The sequence below is a fragment of the Phalangium opilio genome, unplaced genomic scaffold (genome assembly GCF_054372755.1).
Source record: "Phalangium opilio isolate 3A_F unplaced genomic scaffold, DU_Popi_V2 ptg000082l_1, whole genome shotgun sequence".
NCBI classification, from domain to species: Eukaryota; Metazoa; Arthropoda; class Arachnida; order Opiliones; family Phalangiidae; genus Phalangium; species Phalangium opilio.
The window spans coordinates 10,090,865-10,110,094 of NW_028324189.1; the positions used below are offsets into that span (position 1 = coordinate 10,090,865).

At 34.6% G+C, this 19,230-nt stretch overlaps 1 protein-coding gene across 1 annotated transcript in view; it reads left to right on the forward strand.

Annotated features, from left to right (window-relative positions):
• Window positions 1-19,230, forward strand: part of LOC149651512 (tachykinin-like peptides receptor 99D) — a 56,576-nt gene that overhangs the window by 21,722 nt on the left and 15,624 nt on the right. Inside the window, exons 2-3 of the mRNA XM_089848466.1 lie at window positions 4,796-5,011; window positions 18,327-18,477. Of these exons, the coding sequence (XP_089704592.1) occupies window positions 4,796-5,011; window positions 18,327-18,477 (367 nt within the window). The remainder of the gene's footprint in view (window positions 1-4,795; window positions 5,012-18,326; window positions 18,478-19,230) is intronic.

Consider the following 19,230-nt stretch of genomic DNA (forward strand, 5'->3'; position numbering starts at 1 on the left):
TCGTGACATATCGAATAATTTAGGCCTAAAAATTCACGAGCTACTAAGCCTAATCTTACATTTTTTCTTAGATTGATTGAAATGGAAATCCTAAGCCTATACTTTTTTTCGTTAAGTTTCTATACAATTCAGGAAGTAGCCGTTGACTAAAATCTATCTTGAATTTCAAATAGGTTTTATACTTTTAGACATTATCTCGATTAATTTATTTTCTTTGCTTTATTATTTCAAATCCCCTTTGAACTCTTAGTGACATTCTAGCCTATATATAAACACGGGAGAACTTTTAAGAGAGCGTTAGGCTTAGCGCAGTTTTTTTCCGGAAGGCGTAGCGTATCGTATAGGAAATGAAATTGCCAAAGGAGTCCTAAGGGAAATTTACGGAAGCGAGAAACTAAGAGTGGCTTAATGTCATTAGTCCCGCCTTACCTATAGCTAGACGAGCTAGGTCACAGCTACTTCTTTCCCCTTTTTAAGTCTCACTTCTTTGCCACCATCTTTCCCTCTTCCTTGCCGCCCCATTATCTTATCAGAAGCTTCTTCGATAACCTAAGGCTTACGCTTTATTCAATTCTTAAGCATTCATCTCCTGAAATCGAGGGGATAACCACTAGTGACTAAAAATATAGATTGAGAGAAAAGTAAAAACCTATCTTCCACTACTCTACATTCATAATAATAGCAGAAGGAGATAATAGAAGAAGGATGACACTCTGTACCCTGGCTCACCCCTTTATGTTTGCTCTCCTGCTCATCAAACGTTCGATGGGCATCGCACCATGGGGTGAATTCTGCAACTGTTTGACCAGTACTAAATCCTCAGCAATCAACCCACAAACCTTGATTGTCTTGACGTAGGACAAAAATCCACAAGCGCATGCGCCTTGGCAAATAGGGCAATGATGAGGGAACTATTTATAAAGTATGTGATTCGGTTTAGTAAACTTGCACCAAATGTTAAGGGATGTTGGGAAGAATCATGTTTCAATTACCCTGCTTTGTGAAGCGAAGTATTATATACTTCTCATAATACCAGCTGAGACGTTCGAGTTTCATTTAACTTGACACTTTAGGGTTCAAGTTTCCTTAAGTAACCATCGTTTTTAAGGTCTCGAAGTAAAGTTACAAGGGTTAAAGAAAACCCATCGCCATGATTGTTCTACGAAATACTTTAAATATTGATTTTAAAAATAGAATTTTAAACGCGATCTTTATATTTTTAAAGTTTCATACGTGCACTTCGCTTGATTGTCGTCGTTTCAGGGTTGCTTTTTGTAGTCTTAGAAAGGATAAAAATATCTTTGTTCGTTCCCTTGTAACTTAATAAAATTTAAATCCTTCCAAGATTGAAAATTATCTGGATGATAGAACGAGTTCGTACATTCAAAAGGGTTAATACGTAAAGGGTTAATTTTAAATTTAAAGGAAACTGTGTTAAAATTAATGAAACAGAAAAGAAACTTTTGAGGATATTCTTTGTAGTTTGAAATAGCTTTTCTAAGGATTTCATGCACGCATAATTAATCGCAGGTGATTTTCAAAATGAAAATTGTTTCACTTTGATTGGTGCATGGAATAAATAATTCGGAATTTCAATTTCCTAGCTGATGAAACTTCTCTCTCTCTCTCTCTCTGGAATTTAATGGAAGTTTCGGGCCTAATTTACGTACGATGATTAAAAATGCGTTTCATTCCCTCATTAAGTACCAAAATTTGACCTTACGACTGGAAATGTTTAAGAATATAGTCTAATAATTACATTAGGCTTAGCGTGTAGTTTAAATTCTGCATAATTTTAAATTACCACCCCCAAGTTTTAATTAAATGACCAAGGCTTAAGATATAACCCTAACTCGGGAATATGGTTGGTAAGTTACTGATTTCCAGCGGCCATTGTCACTCACATCACAAGGTATATAAATGCAACGTCACGAAACTGATTTCGTCGACACGTTTGAGGTTTGGGTAACAAAGTTTATATTTATAAATCAAACACACTCATTCGGTTTGAAATTAAACTTGGTGAAATCCGTTCGTGCAAACTCTGTTTGTTGTCTATATACATATATAAAGTGGAAAACTTCTCATTGTTTGAACACGGAAGTAGCTTGCTGTTACTAATTCCGAGTGGAGTCACTAATTAAAGTTATTCACCACAAACTCACTTGGCCTCGATCCCAAAAACCCCAAACCAAAGGGAATTGGCGTTCAAAACTAAAACGTTTTATTAAAGCAACAGGGTACCATAAGTAATATCCTATTTGGTATAACCGAGGCTTAAGTTTAATGTCAATAAAGTCGTTTGAAATCACACGCCCATGAGGAACTAATTCGGATGTCATCAAAAGTCAGTTCAGTTAAATATTTGTTTAGGAATTGGTGGAGATTTGATGTATCTTGTCAGTAAGGAATACATAGCTAGTTACACAATGATTGATATTAGTTCTATGAACATTTGGTACAATTGGTGTCATAAATTTGAAAAAAAAAACGTCCTTAATTTTATCTTCTAAAAGCACACAATATAAATCTAAATAAGCCTTCCAACTTCTTACTCTTCTAAGCCTAACTCCTTAAAAAATCATTGTTCGTTTTACGTATATCTCCTCTTCGGAATTTCTAGATGATTCCAGGCTTATATTTTCAAATGTACGCACGCACTGACGCTCTAAAATTTAAATTTGAAAAGATTTTGGTAAATCGACGTGAGAGAAAAAAAAGTGGAATATCTTGGGTTCCCTTCCCCCTCGAGGGAGTTTTTATTTTATTTTTTTTTTCTTATAATACATCCATGAATATATTGCTAATGCCGCTTGAATGTACATCCCTTCCCCCCCCCCTATCCCCCCTTTCTCAATTTTTATGGGTCCCTTCTCGTCTTAGAAAGCGAATGTAAATTAAATTTTCAGTCGCTGAGGGGGGGGGGCGAACGGTTTTGATTGATTATCAATAGGAAATAAAATGAGTAATAGGGTGCCTTTAAATATATATATATATAAAAATCTTAACCCTTTTTAAAGGAAAACTGACATACCGATTTTAATTTATAATTTAAAGAAGCTGGAATTTTCTTAGTTTTTTAATCAATAGGGCGTATGAATACAATATTAACGAAGATACGAGCAAAATTAATTTCAGGGTATTGGGCTGGCATATATATTAAACAGTCTGGACGTATGTAGACATATACACGGGCAAGAAGCGATATCTAGTTTACTAGGGAGAAGGTATAAATTCGCCTCATTTCAAGCCTTATCTCCAGTCCAAACGTAGGTATGGAGTTAATCCCCGCCTATAAATTACAACCAGCATCTCATTGGTTCTTCTTGAGGAGAGGCGAAATAGCCCGGCCTCCTTTTATGTCCCCCCTTCGTTTTTGAAAGGGGGACTGGGACTAAGGCGCGCGAATACTTAGGCATCTTATACCTTCTCCCTAGTAAACTAGATATCGCTTCTCGATACGGGTATGTTTCCTATTCGTTATAATTATAATTACGATAACAAGAATAATTAACAAATCAATTATGAGAAATTTCATTAAATTCTTAATTGGGGGTTTCAACTTCCCTTTAACTAGGGCTATTTGAAAATACGCTGACCCATCTCGACATTCCTTGGCTGTAATCGTAAGGCACTATGGAAATCGGGCTCCTTTTGAGGTGCCATTTCAATTTTTTTTTTCAATTTTATGATTAAATTCCTTCCAATTTTTATGATCTTTTTTTTTCTTTTTCAACTAAGTTTGTAGTCTCACATCAAACTAATAAACTTAACTCTGCCAAGCACTCGTATTTTGATATATATATAAATATATTAAAATAAAACTGTCTGTAGGTCCCCTAACTCAAGCCTTAGCCAAGATATAACAATTCTATATTTGTATAAAACCAGCAGGAAAAATAAGAAGCTATTTTTATTTCCTATATATTTTTCCTATAAAAATTTCTATAAGATTTAATGTATCTTACATCACATCAACAGGAAGTACTTTTATCACCCCAAAGCCCGTTTCTTTTATACATTTATACGTATATATTATATAGCTTAATCGAATTGTTGAAAAGGTTGGACCCTTGGGTTGGACCCACTCCCCTAATATATATATATATATATAAAATCGTGAGGAAGTTCAGTTTTTTATGCACCGGAAATAACTATTACTTTTGCCGGAAGAAAGATTACTCCGAGGGCTGGAAAGGGAAGGACTTTCAAAAAAAGAAAAGAAAAAAAAAGCTGACTGACTTCAAATGGTTTTTGATAAGACATTGATTTTTAATTATAGCCTTTATAGAAGACGACTGTGTCTACATTTAAAACACCTAGAGAATAATTAGACGCTAATTATGTAGATTTTCTCATCGATTGAACTGAAAGTTAATTTTAAAGAGGGGGGGAGAAAAACTCTTAAAAGTTAAATTTACAAATATCTGAATATTCAAAAGCAACTATTTCTAAATTCTAATAAACAAATTTGATTTGCAGAAATGAATTACTCGCTAAAACTGAAACTAAAAATCCTTAAGCCTAACGAGTGTCTCCACATCAGCAAAAATCTTACATTTCTTCACCCTAATTCGTTCTAAACCTAAAGGGATGGAACATGTGCTAAGCCTAATGTTGTTAAATCTAAGTCGATCCCGCATTCTCTAAGCCTAATCTTTTCCTTGCAGCCTTATTTCGTTCCTAATAATTCCTAAGCCTAACTATATCGAATATCCCATTAAGCCTAAATCAAACAACTAAGCCTAATACGTTTAGTTCTTTGCTAACACCATGTAATTTTCTTTCTTAATAGATACGTGGCCATCATGCACCCATTAAAACCTAGAATGTCTCGCATCACGACGCTAAACATCACCTTGTGGATCTGGATAGCTAGCAGTCTCCTTTCATTACCCAACATCCTTTACTCAACCACTGTTCTGGAACACTTTTCAAACGGCGACTTCAGAGTTATTTGCTACATGGAATGGCCTGACGGTCGCTCCTCCTTTAGTGACGTAGAATACATGTAAGTCTAAAACTTTTCTACACCCTTTTCATAAATAAAACTTAATCAAGGATTCGAGATAAGTCGTCTATAGCAAAAATTTACAAAAACTCCCTAACCAAAGGGTTAAGTTATTCCTTGGAGCGTAGAATTTCAAATTCGTGATTCGCAAACGAAATAGGCCTATTCCCCCCCCCTTCTCTCTAAGCCTTGGCAATTTAAATTCATAAAGAACCATAGCAGACGGACTGCAAGAGATAAGAAAGATTTTGGAAGGGAGGGTGATGCAACTGTTAAGAGGAATATTGTTAAAAAGAAAAAATAACCAACATTTTTTGGCGTAAAAGTTAGCTTGGCTGCTTTCTGATAATAAGAACGGACACTCTCGCGTCAAATGTGATGACGTTATACTTGACGTAACATCTGTTTCACTCATTGTTTCCCTTGGCAGTGTTTTGTTTTAGCGTTTTAGACCGTGAGCTTCAACAGATGCGATAGAATGCATGACTTGAATTGAGAGAAAAATACATTCTCTTTTATACGAGTTTTAAAACTTGTGCTAAGCCTATTCGATCAAACAACCGTTTCTGATCTCAGTCTGTTATTGTATATTGACACTAAATTTATCAACCTAATTAACGACTTAAATTTGAAACTTCCGAGTAAGTTAATTATTCAATTAACTTAACTTAATTTAAGGAAAATATTACATGGAATGTTACGTAATTACTCCAAAAGATATGCTAAAGAACAACATAAATTTTACTCGGAATTTTCAAAATATTTCAGTCCGTGGATATTACAAATAATATTATTCTTAATGATGAAATTTATATTTAATTCGAGCATTTGTAGGTAGCAAACATTTGAAGGAAGTAAATCGTGCCACAGGTCATGGCCCTTAGACTTAGCTTAAGGCAGGCAAATGCTTAGTTACTTAATTTCACAACCTCCTTGCTCTTGGGCGAATTTTGAATATTCGTTGCTCTTATATCTATGACTTCCTCTAATATTCCCTCTGTAATTTTAGCTGGAAACTTCCCACTCATAGTAGAAAACACAATACATCTCTTCCATCATATCCTCCATCTCTAAAATTTAGTTCCAACTTCCAAGAGAAGTGATATCCATAACCATAACAGAGAAGACGAGTGAGTGCGTTTTGCAGTTCATCTTTCAGAGCTATTAAAACGTTTACTGCATTAATAAACACCAAAGGTTATCTATCGCCTACGCGCCCCCGAAAGTTTTATTGTATTTGTGGCTGTAATACGCCTTTGTCCAAATGACCAAGGCTTAGTTTTGACGACCTCTTATAATGAAAAAAAAAAAACAATAAACAGTATAAACCTAGGCCTATATTGATTAATTTAGTTATTATGTCTAAAGTTTTTAGGAGAGAATAGCGTAGTACTTATTGCCTGTTGGTTTTAATAAAGAGCTTCCTGACTCGGGGTAATTTAGAAGCGAGTGTAGAAATTAATATTCTTAACCAGAAGTCAGGGTTGGTTTATATTGGTGATGAGAGGAGTATTATGGATTAACTAATGAAAATAATAATAATTATGTAATAGCAATATTAGATAAGAGGTTAACGACTGGCGTGATGTAACATAATATAAGGGGGATATTGTTATTTGTTATTGGTTAATTAAAAGTAAACAAAACTGAGTAAATAAATTGGAAGTATAAAGAAGAAAGGGTTACTATATGTAAAAGGATTGGTGACCTGCTAACGCGTCATAACACCTATTATTTTTAAATTATTCAACTTACATTCTTAAACTTCACTGCCAGGCCTGTTATTTCCAAAATGTGTTGATTAACGTTCGTTGTAGGTTTGAATTATTACGTTGAAGTTCAGTTAAAAATAGTTCGATTGTTGACTGGTTGCATAATTAAACACAGTCGTATTCTTAAAGTTAAAGACGAAGATTAATTTAAACTTGGCCGAATATTCTACATTTTTACATTTAACCAGCCTATTATTATTTTTTCAATAAAATTGAGTCAATTGTGTAATATTTAATAGACCAATGTCAAAGTAGTTTGGATAAAAAAATCTTGATAGAAAAATGTTAAAAAATTTTACTGTCTAAAATACGTTATTATGTTTAAAAAAACTTCCTAAATATAGGCATATTTTGCATCAAATTACAACAAGGCCTACTGTGAGTCAAGTTAAGGTCAAGTACTGAATCAAACTGAACTGCTAGACTTTTCTCTCTGCAATATCTTGACTCAACAACGACAACTGGCAACACTGAGGGAACAGTAAAAAAAGCTCTTAAGTAACCCCCGCGATTTTTTCCCCATTAGAGGGCGTCACAGATATGACGTCATCACACAGTCATTCTATTTTAATTTTCTTAATATTTTCTCTGATCAAATAAGAAAACTATACATTATTGGGATTAATTTCACATTTTCCGGTATTATAAACAACAGTAGTGGAAAGTATCCCTTTACTTTCTGTGATTTTTATACATTTTTTGATACAGCATCCATTTATTTACCCTCTCTTGCAATGGCCCATTGTTGTATGGCAAGCCCATTGGGGTCTGTAGTCGGCATGGAACGTTGATTCTATTCAAGAAGCATAGTTATTTATTCCGCTTTTCTCTTTCAAACCTCGCTTTTCACGTCAGGATGGGAATCCAACCATCTATATTATTTTCCCAAAATAAGTTTCATCCAATGGAAAAGCCCAGGAAACGCGTATTTTCCAATGCTAACTCGTTAAGCGTGTCCCGTAGCTTCGGGGAATGTTATAAACTCAGGTTGAAAAAATATCTAAGGCAAGGTCTACAAATATGTCAGAAGGGGAAAAAGAGGAGACCTTGTTGTGTGTATGCTGTTTTTCTTTGTTAATGCTCTGGTTTTATATAAAACAGATGGGGAATCAGCGGGTGTCAAGGGTACATTGGCTTTTATCTTCTGACAGTTTCTTCTGTCTTCTTTGATTCGGACCCTTTTTACGGACCCCCTGTTCCACGATAAATAATTGACCATGTGCCTTGACCCTTAAAAGCTCTCCATTTTCTATATAAAAAAATGGATAATGAAAGGTTTTTTTCTACACTATGCAGTGGACATTTTAAAGTCGTCTCTCCTGTCTCAGACCAACTGGATGGATAGTCACTAATTAGTTGATATTAATTACAGACAACAACTGTTCAACAGTGCATTTAATTTAAAAATTAAAAACCTACTTCCCTAATGATTATTTTGGCTTTAATATAAATATTTCTAATTCTAGTTCCAGACACTTTCTTCACAATTTTTTTTTTCACTGATTAATTTTTACGAACTATTCAAAATCTTCAATCAAGTTTCGATTTTCAGATTTCAAATAACTTTGGTGAAAATTTGTTTTCAAGGGGACAAATACTTACAAAGGATGTCCAAAGTCCAGTTGGGATGTGTACTACTTGAAAAGAAATAACAAGAATATATACACTGTATAAAAAATGTTTTGTGTTTTTTTATATTATTTTTTTTCTCGCAAATCGAAAGTTTCATATCCAAGTCCTTTGGGAAATTTCAGTGCTTTAAGAAAAATAGAAACGACTTCATACCCCCCCCCCATTCACTCGAGTCTTAAAACTCTATTTTCAAGTTGAAAATGTTGTAGTGTTCAGGAAACAAGCATGTGCAAGAACATTGCAACTTTTTTGAGTTGTTAAATTTCAATTTATATGATGTCAGTAAAGTTTAATTTTGAATATTTCCAAAAATTGTGGTGCCGAACTTACAGGGGTAAACCTTCTAATCTATTTCCTACGGGCCCCTGTAAAACATTTTACCTGCAATACACCGGTGTACGATATTTTTAAAAAATTCGTATCTTCGTTAATTCTGGACCGATTTAGTAGTTTTTGGAATAAATTTAAACCTAAAATTATGCTCTACACGAATATTTCGATATAATTAGTAATTTAAAGAGACAGTGGCACAAAATAATTAAAACTTGATATACCATTATAAAATAAACCGTTATATGCCCAATCTTTTTCTTTTCATTTACATTCTTCAATTACATCACGCTCTATTACTACTTCACGCTTAATCATCCTTAATTTTAAACTTTATCTGGCAACATCAAAGTAAACTTCTTATTAAAATTACTAAATTTACTAATTAAACTATGTCAAAGCTTAAGTAACAGACATATTAATCTAGAACATAGTTATTGTATTTGAAAGGAAAAAACAAGTTACTACCTATTTTCTCTCAGATATAATTTAAAAAAATCTCACTTCTGACACAGACACACAAGCAAGGAAAAAAGGCCAAACCTTTTCTCTCTACTCTTAAAAAGTTCTTTTCTTAAGTTCACCATTTTTCTTGGCGAAAAAATCCTTCTTTTTGGGACATTTCTTCAAACCTAACGGACGAGGAATTAATAATAAAAGTTGCCCCCCCCCTTTTCCCGCCCTTTCTTCCCCCACTTCTCACATCACTTTCACTACTTCTTTCCTCTTTGATCTAGCCAGGACTAACATTATTGGAGAAGTCAGAAAAAACTTTTTTATTTCCTTACTAAGTCTTCTTATATTATATATATATTACTAAGAATTTATAAAAATCTCCCAAGAATATTGCATACCATGTCCCCAACATATCAGGAAGCATGTAGGGTTCAAACGAGTTAATTTTATTCACATTAAAATGATATAATAAGCTAAAACTAACGTCAATTATCCTCACCAAAACATTTGGGTTGATTTATAATCAATTAGCGCCTAAATTAAGCCTAATAAAACTGGAAATTAATTCAGCATTTAATTAACCCAAGCATATGATTAGGCCTATCTGCAGTGCAAAGGAGACTGGGGGAAAACAAGTCACGTGGTATTTGTCGTCGTCCAATGTGAAGTAAATTTGTGAATAGAAAATTAATTAGAGATATTATTCATGGTGTTTTCATTTAAATTCATGGAATTATCGTGAACTGGAAAAATAGAGAGGCGATTGAAATGTAATAAAGAATAAAATCAGAAAGAAGTGTGGGTGGTATAGTTTTAATCCCGAACGTATAGGCTATCTATCAAGATATATTTCACGTAAAAAAATAATAAAACCTAGAAATAAATTTTTCATCGTATCCTTCAGGTATTAATTATGAAAAGATTACGAAAGTTCTTTTTCGCCCATCCAAGGCTTCCTTTTCAAATAAGAAAAGGTGAAATTTAATAAGGACTTGAAAGAAATTTATAACTGGAATCTTTTTTATTACATTAGATTTTCTTAGATCGTGCCTTAGACGTTTTAACTTGTATCTTGTGATTTTATTTTAAATTGGTTTCATTTCGTCGATAAAGGTTAAAACTTAGGCTTCACTGAATTGTGTCAAGTTAGGCTTAGTATATAATTATTACAGCGAGAGTTGGAGATAGTAGGTTAAGCTTAGCAGATTATTGAAATGAAAGGGTTACGTTAGAATATTTTCGTTTTATTCAAAATCCAAGTAACAATTTAAAATAAGGAAGATGATAAGAGTTAAGCCTATATTTGAAGCAGACGACGTTGGAGTATAATAAAGATATCTTGTACCTTTCCTTTAATAAGCTGTTCGAAACGCTATACTTCGTGCTCTCTTTAATTAGGCTTAAGAAATACTAGATGTAATTTGCAAGGCCAAGGGTTAGGAAATTATTTCTAAAACTATTCAGAATTGGAGTTACGGTTATTATGAAAGATAAGAGAAAATCAAATTTGCATTTCCTTAGGGCTGTCTTCAAAGGTTATGGAGCCATTACCATTAAAAAACACTTACCTTAAGCCTTGTCCAATCCATCTAACCCTCCTTAAAGAAACCCGAGTCCAAATATACAATAATGTGAGAAGAAAAACGTGGTTCTCCAGATGGCTGCGTTATTTTAACGTTAATTTTTTCTCATCACGTACACGCGAGATTCCTTCCATCAATTTATACACACAAAAAAATAACCGTTATGTTTTAATTCAAATCTTAAGCCTTGGCCTTCCTAGAATATTAATTAACCCTTTATAAGCCGCCGTCCCGTTAATAGCCCCAGAAATACGTTAAACTTTATAACTTTATTTCATTAAATTTTACTAATAACTGACATTATAAACCTTTGACCTCAAGTCAGTTAACCTTTAGGGGCTGTAGAATTTTACTACGTGAAAGTCTTAAGAAGAGAGAGAGAGAGAGAGAGAGAGAGAGAGAGAGAGAGAGAGAGAGAGAGAGAGAGAGAGAGAGAGAGAGAGAGAGAGAGAGAGAGAAAGTTTAGGCTAATAAGAAGTTTTAATTAAAGTAAAAGCATGTCCGAATTTTACTAGCCCTAAGTCTTAAATATAAAATAAAATTATAAAATAAAAAATAAAAGTAATAAATTTAGGGAGAAAAACATTAATCTTCGTAAGGAACTTTTTTTTCTTGCTTCAAAACTTTTAAGAAATGGGGTTTAATCATATTAATGCGTATGACTACATTTTATTATTGATTTTGAGTCGTATCTAATTTATTAACACAATTTTACAACTTATACTAAAGAACCTAGAAATTCCAGTGACAGAATATGTTTCGATATTATGTATTTAGCACCAGAAAAGGTCGCTGGCTGCGACTAATACAATTCAAACGCAAGCGACTAAATTAAATTATCCGTTAAGCCTTTGCTTCCAAATTCAATTTTTAAATTTAACAAATATGTCTATAGTGATTATGTCAAGTCCTTTGCGAAATACATTAATACCATATCCAATAATGTACTTAAGATTTATAGTTTATTTTCTTGTAAACAGAATTTAGAGACTAAAGGCAATTCGTATTAAACTCGGCGTTCAGTAGAGATAATCTTAGCCAAGGCTTAAATACCTTTAAGACTTAATACGATAAACTTCTGCTTAACTTTAAGCCGCTTTCTGATGTCACTACGTTTCTATTCCATTCATAGTATTAGCTTGAACACGATTTTTGTAAAGGTGGGCGTATAAGGGATTAATCTCATCAAGTTACAACAGAAATTTAATACACTTCAATCTTAACACGTTTCCGGGGAAGATGAATTCTTATTTGCTCTTGAGAAAAATAATTTTAAAAAGTTATTTGATACATTGATACACTATATGGAGTTATAACGGAGGTATTAAGCCTTAACCTTGTTAGTTTTTACAATAAACTGAAGTTTGGTGAAGGTAGCGAGCGTCTTACATCCATGTGGCTAAGCCTAACTTGAATTTTATGAGATTTTCAAAGGTATTTTTTTATGATTTTGTGTCTGAAATATGATTAAATATGGAGAAAACTACGTCCTACGTGTTAGGCTTAGCGTTCAACGTAGTTTCGCGAGGTTTTCGTTAGGCCTAAAAGTTAACAAGATCTTGAAAGAGCGTGACCTGACTAACTAATTTTCCAAGTATACGAACGAACCCGGATGCGATACAAGCGTTACTATGCCTAAATTTAATATAAAATTAAAAGCCTTTAGACCACTATAGTAAATTCAAATTTACGTTCATAAATGAGGTAGTCCACGCCTGCAATAGGTAAATTGCCGGAAATGAGGGACTTTCGTGCAATTTTTAACTATGTCCAACTTTTCCTAATACTCATAAGCTCTAATAATAACCTCATAGCTAGCCTAAAGACAATAAGTTGGGAAACCTTGTCTTTACATTAATGGCTAATTTCTAACGTAAAAATGTCTCGTTTGGTTCGACTAATGATTTAATAAATTATAGAGGTAACACGGGGAATTTTGTCTCCGCGCCTCAAATATAGCCGTGCAAGTATGAAGCGTTTCAAAATGGGCGAGTACGTCATATACTATGGTGACGTCAATAAAAGCTTCTCCACATTAGGCTTAACAAGATTCCAGATTTTAGTGACATTTCTAAGCCTATTCCTTTAGACATCCGATAATAATTAGGCTTAACAACCATACTGATAATTAGGGACGTTTCCTAAGCCTATTTTAATTAGATCACATAATACAACGTAACAGAATTTTACGTCAGCCAAAACACACGTGTTTATTTATCAAATCGGGAAAAAAGAAACGAAACAACAATGACAGGTATTACCGGCTGACTAATTCCGCGCCTTAAACTCTACCGCACTCTCGCTTTGAAACGAACTTTATCCAAAATCCTATAAATCTCCCGCGTCGCCAACAAAAACGATAAACGGATTAACTTATAAAAGAGCGATGGATAGCTTTATTTTTATCCTACCAATGGTAACTTATTTCCATTCTAAATGCTAGCAATACTAAATTCCCCGTCTCATTTTACTGTCTAAAAAAGCCAATGGAAATAAAGCTAATAAGGGGTGAAATTCCAATCCCTTCGTAGCCCCATCAATCCCCTGTACATTGCATCCCCTTCACTGACTTTATTTTCTTAAACAATGTCTAAAATCCGACGAAGAGAAACAGAAAACGGATTTTGTTTTATTTTTTCGCTTAGGAATGATACCTTCAGGGCGTACGCTGGGGATTGTATTGTAAGGATGGAGAGGACGATACGCAAATTGTATCAGAATTGAAGATGGGTACTAAAGCGTTTTGAACGTAGGGGGAAATAGGGTTCCCCACCTTAGTACCATTCCGCTTTTATTAAGTCACCTCGCTCTTGTAATTAGATGGAAATTGGTTCTCACTCCTAAAATTTAGCCATTGCCTTGACTATTCTTGGGGCTAAGCGGGAATACTGTTGAAGGTATGAGAGCGCGCGGGAAGGCTATTGTCAATAGTTGATAATACGGAGTATGCGCCAATCTTCATTCCACGTGACGTACTTGCTTAATGGCGAAGATGAAACCATAACAATATAATGCGTTAGTATGAGTCTGAAGTATAGGGCATTTAGTTAAAGGGGAATTGTTTGTGAGAGATTGTAGACCTCTTTAAAATTTCACTCTAAACCACTAGCAGACGCTCACTACCTTTTAGATGTACCATACAAATAGGCTTTCGACCCAGAGTATAATAGGCCTATGATGAAACGTAACTGAATACTATTGTAAATTTGTGATATCATACCAGGATACAATAGAAGCGACATCGGTAACTCAATAGCTCCAGCGCTGGAGGGTGGGTACCCTAGTATATTTGGGTAATAGTGACGTCAAAAATCTCCTCATCATGGCACCACAAGAATTCCATTTGTCGCTTCTATCTTACTGATACACGTGATAATAGTTCGTATATGTGGACTATTTCTGCCTAATACAATTCAGGCTGCTACAGTGGGCGGTAATACCCGGCCAAGGCTTAGTGTGTACGTAAGGATATAATTAAATTAACTCTAAGTTATTATGGGAAATTTTCCCCGGGTATCCTTTTGTTAGTACACCGTTAAAGGGTCCAAATTTTAGACTGATAATTTCACGTTAATATATTTCTGGAGTTGCAACGCATAGTTATTTTGGAAGAGGAAGTTTCCCAGCTCAGGTCCATCTTTGCTTATTTAGAATTTAATTATTTTTTGGGAAGGGACCAGATAGCTTTCTTTTTACCGCCAAGGCCTTTATTTTTCTATTAAGAACACTCACTTTTCGCCTAGGGAACAGAGAATCCCTACATATTTTTCATATTGAAGCCGCGAAGGCTCATGGGAAGGCAGTCACGAGGAGGGAAAGGAATACCGTAAGAGTTTTGCATACTTTTAAATTCGCGGTTCAGAATTTTTCTGTTTGATTCAAACAAAACCATTTTTCCTAGTTTCGTTACATTTTGAAGCAGACGTCATACGCGACCTTTCACCCCAACACCCACATTCTGGGCTGGGGTCAAATTCTAAAATTCCTCCAATATTTATGAGAGAAAAATGAACGGTTTAATTAATTTTTAGGTACTTTAACGCGCTCAAATATTGAAAAATCCAGTATTAGGCTTAGCGATGATGATAGAAACGTTAGGCTTGACAACACAGTTTGAATTTTGAGAGATTAGGGCTGGAAGAAAGTAAACTTTTCTTTTAGGCGCAATGTTTCAAAAAATAGGCTTAACATTTAAAACTATTTACGGGTTGTAAAACGTAGCCTGGAAATATTAATCAAATCACTATCGTCTGATATTTTAAATTTTGAATCACTAAGCCTATTTTAACAAATACCATAAAATGGGCTTGAATAAACGTACTGGGATATGTTTAGGGATTGAAAAACGAAACCACCTACCGTATCGCATACACAAATTGGGTGAAATGACTCTAGTTGGTAAAGTCAAAAACCCGTAAAATCAGAGGGAAAAACATAGAATAACCGGAAAAATTGGAACTTCTATATACATCTATATATATATTCAAATACATCAGTATAAAATGCATACTGTTGTTTCTTTCCAATATACAGGGTGAAACAAAAAGGAAGGGTGGTAAGACCGATGGTTCTATGGGAAATCAATTTTGAGTCGTAAACGTAACATCTATGACATTGCGCTAAATAAGGGCCACCCAATATTGGCTAGCATATAACAACCCAGTGCTAGTCATACGTTCTAGAGTCTTATATGGGTTCTTGTTAGAAACTATAAGAATATGCGTATATTTCTATCAAAAATAGGAGCTTAAAATTTCGTAGCATAAACAGATAATAAGGAGGGGATGGGTTAAATCTTAAGCCCCTTTCATACTCATCTTCTAACAGTGAATACAATAGAAGCAGGGAACTATTCCATTTAACCCTACGCAACTACCTTCCACTTCATTCCCGTTTACAACACGAATTTTCAGAAGTTGCTTTCCTTGGCCTTAGCACGCGCACTTTTCTTCAAAAGAAGAGAAGGAGAGAGAGAGAGAGAGAGAGAGAGAGAGAGAGAGAGAGAGAGAGAGAGAGAGAGAGAGAGAGAGAGAGAGAGAGAGAGAGGATTTGGCCATAAAATATGTAGATATAACGAGATTTGGTGTTCGAAAAGCAGCCTTCCAGCATGCTATTTAGGCACGTTAGGCCTTGGTTGCTACCATCATAGATTACCCTTATTCGCTATGGCCAAAAAATCTGATTCAAGAATTTTTAGCATCGCCAAAAGGCAAGCCAAACTCGAACCCAATATGGCGGAAAGATAAAAAATGGTTGGCTACTCCAAGTTTCCACGTACGCGAGAAACAATCCTAAATTTCAATAGGAAAAAGGCTACCAAACCTCAACTGAAACTTACACAGGGATAACTATAGTTTTAGAGCATCTTAGGACTGAGTTTCAACAAAGTGCGTGCAAAGATTCTTGGGATAGTTCAAAAGTACCGAAGTACTAAGAAAGAAGAGGATAAATTCGCTAGGGGTTTGGGACGGACTATGGGGGGGGGGCCGAAATGCCCAAGCCTTCAATACAATGATCTGGAAAAAAAAAATAGAAAATTCTCCACAAAGGCTAAAATGCTAAACAGCAACAGTAATATGTTTAAATTTCAGATTTTTCAAGAAATGTTCTTTCTTTCTCATACTTGTCTAAGGATAAACCGATGCTAAGAAAATTTCAAACAGTTTTTATCTTAATTGGATTCATAAGATTAAGATGAAAGAATTTATCTTAAATGGGTTTTCTTGGTATGAGTATTTCAACTTAAAAGGATGCATGATGAATAGGAAAAATCAAGTAATTTTTTTGTCGATAATTCTACTAATTATAAGACCAATCTGCGTAGTGAAACATCCAATCTCGCGCTAAATTTCATTCGACATGGAGCCGCACGTGCCACGGGAATTTAAAATGCACTACAAATTAACGGAAATATTTTGGGCGCATTTTTGAACCTATTTCACCATTATAAAGCGATAAAATTAACGCTTGAACACACACATTTTAGCTCAAGGGAATCATTCGTCGCTGCAGAAATAAAATCGTCAAACGTGGTGTGCCCTCCCTTGGTACGTAGACTTAAACTAGCAATAAAGTTTTAACGACGCAACACTTAATATTGCAGAGAAGTTAAGCCCATACTTCAATCGTCAATATATTGTTAATGTCAACCCCTTTTAAGAGTACCTTACCTCAACATTTAAAAAGAATCCATAAAACTCATTAGAAAAATTACTTCCCGGAATGTTTAAGTTCCCGTTAGACTTAGGTTAAGGTTTTTTTTCTTTTTTTATTAAAAAAAAAACCCCATAAAACCTATCAACAGATAGCTAGGCTTTGGCTCTTAGTTTTACTGAGGCGGAAGGGAACATCAAAGAGAGCTTGGAAGTCAAGAGAAGCGTAAAAAAGTAATACCGGGGAATGAAGAGCTGGGAAAGGAGAAGGGTTCGAAAGGCACCAATGGGTGATGTTTTTCTTAACAGTACGGAACTGAACAAGGGACAGAGAAAGCGCGGGTGATTCGTCTCTTGTCTCTCTGACCTACACGTCGACAAGGACCCAACCGGTCTCTTTGTAAAATAAACTTCAGAAACAACGTCCCCCTTGAGAAGATCGGAGATCGGACGAGAACGAATAGGTCTCCATCCCAAAAAGCGGAAATTTCAGATAAAAAATATTTAAAAAAGGAAACAAGATGGTCAGAGGCTAGTTAAGTATTTCACCCAACTATACGACCTTGGGACGAAGTGCCAAGCACTGCCACCAAAGTGAATGCGAGGTTTTTTACGCCTAAATTGAAGCACCTGTTCCGTCCTAAGACCCGCTATCAAATAAAATATTCTGTAACATACGCGTTTCATCCTTCAATCCTTAAAAATACGACACATTTCAACTAATATCATCAAGTGTATGGTTAACGAACGACTCGTTTTCGAAGTATAATTGCAACACCAATTACTACTCCACTCTACAACAACCCCCATTAAATTTATTCGAGACGGAGCGGAGCTAAATTGGAAACTGAAGGAAGAGAAGGACTGGCCGCATCCCTGAACCATCTATCTACAATTCTGTACTACTTCAAAAGAGTCGGAAGAAAACTTTTCAAAATAGGGTCTCCTTGGGTCGGCGCTAATACAAGGGTTCCGGGGATAGAATACGTGGATTCATTCACGCCTGATTTAGCACGATCCGTCCGGGTCTTCTGTTTCTGACTTTATTGAGTTTTGTTTCTTTAGCTTTACTCTTTTGCCGCCCAATTCTAGAATGTAACAAAGGGGGCGGAGCATTCAACTTCTTAAGCCTCTTTTAACGATGCTTTGCTTCACCCTTTTTCTTATATAAAACTCCCGTATCTATTTCCCTTAAAATAAATAAACCTACAATACCGGATTTTTTTACTTCTTCTTTTAACTTTCTTGTTCTTTCTAACTTACAAATAACATTATAATTGGAAATGAGAAAGTGACTTTTACGCCTAAGAGAACAACATCCATGATTGGATAGATAAAGTCAATTATATTATTAATTTTAACTATTGTTTTCTTTTGGTCTGTTTTTCAGATATAACATCTGTATTTTGATCCTGACTTACATGTTACCTATTACATCAATGACGTTCACCTACTTTAGAGTTGGAAGAGAGCTATGGGGAAGTCAAACTATTGGGGAATGTACCGCCAAACAAGTGGAGAGCGTTAAATCAAAGAGAAAAGTAAGTAATTATAATTAATATCTCTTTTAACTAATTAAGTTTTGATTTAAAGTTGTATTTAATTACGGATTTGAATAGAGTGTAACAATACCTTTAAAATGAGACCAAGAACGTTAAAATCGTACAGTAAATAAAGAAGATGTTAATTTTCATATTCCGCTATGACGTCATAACCAAATTAATTTTTTTTCTTTAAAGTTGTAGAATCTTTATTTATTTACCGATTTTAACGGGACTTATTTCATTTTAAAGGTTTTATTGAGCTCTATTTAACCCTTAAAAAACATCCCATATGTAAACTATATAAGAAAAAAATTACGGGTTTTTTCATCATTATAACCACATTATTTGAAAACTCTATACTAACACACTCTATCAAAAAACCCTTTTAAGACCTAAAGGGGTGTAACGATAGATTATTATACGTAAACAAGTATATCTTGAGAAAAGAAAATAATGCGGCGCTTCCTCTTCCGATAATGTTGTCCCACATACCGAAGCGGAGCGGTATATTATAGATACATGTATTGGCAAATATTATTTATCTAAACGACTTTTCGATGCTACGCGTATATAGACTCTTTCGATCAGAAGACCCAAGTTATTTTGTACCTGCCCTTTAAAACGCAATCACTGAAAGAAACCCTGTAAAACCCGGAAGAATTTGAACAATTTTGACAGAAATTGCCTATGAAAGAGAGAATGAAAAACAACAACAAAAGACCTTAGGAAAAAACCCAGATAATACTCTTT